Source organism: Hibiscus syriacus, unplaced genomic scaffold (assembly GCF_006381635.1).
Source record: "Hibiscus syriacus cultivar Baekdansim isolate YM2019G1 unplaced genomic scaffold, ASM638163v2 tig00001713_pilon, whole genome shotgun sequence".
Classification (NCBI taxonomy): Eukaryota; Viridiplantae; Streptophyta; class Magnoliopsida; order Malvales; family Malvaceae; genus Hibiscus; species Hibiscus syriacus.
Window position 1 is genome coordinate 317,813 of NW_024061883.1, and position 4,845 is coordinate 322,657.

Here is a 4,845-nt window from a genome sequence, read left to right on the forward strand (position 1 = left end):
AATTAACTTGAATAACTAGAAAGTTAAAAAAATAATTTTTTAATAGAAACAAATACCCTAATTCATGTATCGCAGTAGATTTTTAACAAAAAAAAAAAAGATATCTTGAACATTTATCACTAAATTTATGAAATGATTAAGCTCAAACTTGATGGTTCTTCCCTTTTAGGATAAGGTCAATCTTTAAATTTAAATATATACACCTATTCATCTATTTACTTAAATTTTACAAATTAAATCGATAATTTACGTACTGATAAGATAAGTTCTCTTTGGTTGTCCCGTCGAAACCATCTTAGACTTGAAACATGTCGGGCGACGGCGCTAGCACAGACGGCGCAACCAACAAGCATTTCTTTTGCTACCAATGTAACCGTTCCGTCACCATAACAATCTCCTCTTCAGCTGACCCTTATTGTCCTGTATGCAACGAGGGATTCCTCGAAGAATACGAAAACCATAGCCTTAATCCAGGTTCCACCTTCCAAAACCCGAATCCGAACTCTAACCCATTATCCGACCCATTTTTATCGACATCGGATCCGTTGTCTGCCTTCCGCCCGCTCCTTTTTCCTTCTTCTTCTACCACAACCACTTCTTCACCGTCCCCCGCTTCTATTGACCTTCATAGCCTTAACCTATTCGGGTCAACCCGGTCAGGCCGAGGTGACCCATTCTCTTTCGATCCATTTACCTTCATCCAAAATCATCTCAACGATCTCCGTTCAGGAGGAGCCCAAATCGAGTTCTTGATGCAGAATAATCCCTCCGAGCCGGGGTTTCGGCTTCCAGCCAACCTCGGGGATTATTTCATCGGACCCGGGCTCGAGCAACTGATTCAACAGCTGGCCGAAAATGACCCTAACCGGTACGGAACCCCACCGGCATCTAAATCAGCCATTGAAGCGCTGCCTACGGTGAAGATAGAGAAGAACGACATAAATTCGGAGTTCAATCAGTGCGCGGTTTGTATGGATGAGTTCGAGGAAGGGACTGATGCGAAGCAAATGCCCTGTAACCATCTTTATCACAAAGATTGTATATTGCCGTGGCTCGAAATGCATAATTCGTTCCCTGTGTGTCGTCACGAGTTGCCTACAGATGATCCTGCTTATGAGAGGAGGGTTCGTGGGGCACATGGTACTTCTGGTGGTAACGATGGTGATAATGGCCAGAGGTCTGGTGATAATCAGACGGTGGAAAGGAGTTATAGGATATCGATTCCTTGGCCGTTCGGGGGCCGAGGCTCGGGTTCAGGATCAGGTGATAATGCGGAGACCAGGCAAGAAGATTTGGATTGAGAATTGTAAGTATTCTTTTTCCCTTTTTTTTTAACAAATATATTAATCATTATATTCCTTTTCTTTGAGGTGGCTTTCAATTTGCTGATGTTGAAAATCTGGGTTCTAGTTTAATTTTTATGTACCACGTATGGTGAACGTGCTTATCAAATTAGTTTAGTAGCCAGCACCACCCTGATGATGCTCATCTGAGTTTTGGTTGTAGACCTATGGTCCATTGTAGGGCATGACAAAGTCATACAGGAATGTGGAGGATAAAATGAGAATGCTTCTAAAGCATGAGATATTATCAAAATTTTCATCCCTGTAATGATGCTCTTTGAGTCTCGTAGTTCCGGGCAACTTTCATTAACAAACTATATGCTTCTAAAGCATGGACTAACTTTTCAAATATGACATTTACCACATGTGGCAACTAAAATTTTTCTCAAGTTTGGTCAAGGGTGCGTTTTTGTGTCTTGACAGACTGTTTCTTCATTATATGGATACTTGCCATATTGGTAATGTTGTATAAAGATTGAATACCAAGTTGAACCTCCATAATGTGAAATTCACAGGGGCATTGAGAGATGAGGTAGCTGAAGCAAGATATGTTTCAGAAATATTTTGAAGCAAGGAGATTATAGGACCATGTGATCTTTTTTATGTATTTCTCCGTACTTGTATAGGAGTTTCTTCATCCAATGCAAGACAAGAAGTTGGATTATCTTTCTCTTTCTTGGATTTTAAGGGCGCAAGGCACATCGAGACATAAATGTCCTTGGGAGCCTAGGCGCAAGGTGCAGACACGCCTTTATTACGCGAGACGCACCGTTTGGATTATATGTAAATATAATAATTAATTTTAATTTCAAAGTAAAATAATGAAATCTCTTACTATTTTATTTTAAAAAATTATACAATTTTTTATTTAGTTAATGTTTTTCATTGAATTTCTTATTACAAACAATAAATTATAATGATTTTAAAGTTAATATAAGTTTGAGTATATTAATAAAAGTTTAGAAGAAAATATTGGTTTATTAATCCAAAAATCACATTTATTTTATAATAATACCGATTAGGCACCCAATCTCCAAAATTTATCGATCTAACACCTTTACTGATAGATAGATAATAAGGCGTGTTGCAAGAAACACACTTTGCACTCGTGGAGGGAAGACGCATTGCAAGGGGCGCACCTTCCCCGGGTTTCGTCTAAGCTGGTGCAACGGTGGATGCAAGAACTGCGCCTATGAATGCGCTTTCCTAGGCACACCTATTTTAAATCCACTTATGATTTAAGGTTTCTAGTTTAGGGTCTTTTTGGGTTTAAAGTGGTATAAGGTTATGGTATTTTTTATGTTAGAATAGTTTAGGGTTTTAGGCCTTTTTAATGGTTTAAGGTATTTAAAGTGATTTAGGGTTTTTTTTTTAAATTATACTAGGTTTTTTAATGGTTTAGATAAAAATTAAAATTTTGATTGTGAGAAATAAACCTTAAATAAAAAATAATGAATCTTAAACATTAAATTATATATATATATATAGACAGGATCAAGTTACATATTGTAAATTTTTTTAGTTTTACACAGATTTAGGAATGTTGGATGAGTGAAACAGATGACTCAGATTAATAGTAGGATATGTGAAGATACTCACTTGGGGAAAAAACATGGTGTCAATCTGAGCCATTTATTTTTCATCCAACGGTCCTAAATCTGTGTAAAACTAAAAAAATTTACATTGTGTAAGTGGATCCTAATATATATATAAGAAAACTATGTTTTGAAAGAAACAAGATCAAATCACATTAATTGAAAGTAAAAGAAAATGAAATAAGATTTAAGAAACTACAATTTGCATGAGTGATGTTCAATGGTTAAGTGATGATAAAAGAGATGGACATTTTTTTCCTATTGTGGCATAGGTTTCTACAATGTCCACATTTTTTGTTTTCATTTGACGTCTCTCGAATATTCATATCACAATGAATTCGAGTGGATTTTGGACGACCTGACTCCCTTAATAAGAACGAATTTAGTATAATTGTAAGCCAAGTCTGAATCCCATTTGGACCTTTCTCATTACCTATAGGGAGAACTCAAATTCATCTACTTTTAATACTTCTAAAAGTTGGTATACGAGATTCATATAGCGTTTATAGTCTTGACAGGAATGTGAGCAAGTTGCTATGACATGGGAGCATGGATACTTCAAAGCTTGAAAAAACCTACAGTCACACCACCTTTATTGTAGATTGACTCTGAAAGAGTTAGATTCAATCCCTTGAAGAGGTCGTGGCATTTCTGTTACACAAAATAATTCATGGGTTTGAGAAAAGTTTGTTACCAATATTCCATTTTATACTGTACATTTTTTTTTGTAGATCTACTACTAATCTTGGGTGGTAAACATGACCGTTTTGCATTCAAGTTAGTGCTTGTCCCCTGAGCTTGGCAAAAAGTTGACCCAAACGAAAATACGTCGTTTTAACCATAGTAGTTACTGGTAAATGATGCGCCCCCTTTAAGGTTGAATTGGTAGCCTCAGCCAAGTTATTTATCATATGTTCATATCAATATCCACCATCATATGCATTTGTCCATATTTTTTATTGATGGAGTTGATATAATTGTATCCTTGTTCATTTTTTCCTTACAACTTTTGAAGCATGAACCCACACCTTTGAGGTAATAGTTCTTAACCTAAGCATCATATGGTAGTAATTAGTGTGAGGTTGAAATAAAAAAAAATGAAAATGATTAAGAAATGAATTTGAAAAAAATGATATACCCATGCATATAAGTAATTGACGCTCATCATTATTCCTAAATTTTCCATGGTAGTTTGCAACAATATTTCAGATACATTACCGATATTAGACGTATGTGGTTTCCACATTGGAGCCAAATAGTCTATTGTTGCTTTGATCCCAGCTTTGCGGTCCTAAATGATGCATATGTTATCCCTCGTGACAACATGTAAGCGTAGGTTTTTGAGGAAAAAAAGCCCAAGAATCTATATCTTCTCCTTCTACAAGGGAAAAAGCAATGGGAAAAATGTTGTGATTACCATCTTGGACAACTATCAGTAATAAAACATGCTTGTATTTTCCATTCAAGAATGTCCCATCAATTTGGACCACGAGTTTACAGTATTTCATAACATTAATGCACTGTGGGTAAGTCCAAAAAAGACTAAAATTTGCATCGATCTCGAAACACTCGATCATTTTAGTATGCATGGTGAGTTTTAAACTCAACTATTGTCCCAGGGTTTAGTATTTGCACCACATTAAACCAATTGGGTATTTCATTGTAAGATGAATCTCACTCGCTGTGTAGATTTTTAATGGCATTTTATTTTACCTTCCATGCTTTTCTGTAGGAGACGGTGTACGAATAGAAATCAGCACTGCAATTGGTATGTGAGAGCTTGCTTTGACCATGTGTATGTTGGCTTGGCAAATAATGTTGGAGTCAAGCTGGGATGGTCCTAGTTGATCCCTCTAGCACAACATGTATGAAGACCATTGTATCTTGTTAGTTACCATATGTTGTTC

General features: G+C 36.2%; 1 protein-coding gene across 1 annotated transcript; it reads left to right on the forward strand.

Moving 5' to 3' along the window:
- The first annotated feature begins 264 nt into the window (after positions 1-264).
- On the forward strand, positions 265-2,111 carry LOC120131737 (E3 ubiquitin-protein ligase RING1-like). The gene is made up of 2 exons (XM_039148664.1): positions 265-1,306; positions 1,859-2,111. The coding sequence occupies exon 1, from the start codon at positions 309-311 to the stop codon at positions 1,299-1,301; it is 993 nt and encodes a 330-aa protein (XP_039004595.1). The 5' UTR covers positions 265-308; the 3' UTR covers positions 1,302-1,306; positions 1,859-2,111.
- The last annotated feature ends 2,734 nt before the right edge of the window (positions 2,112-4,845 follow it).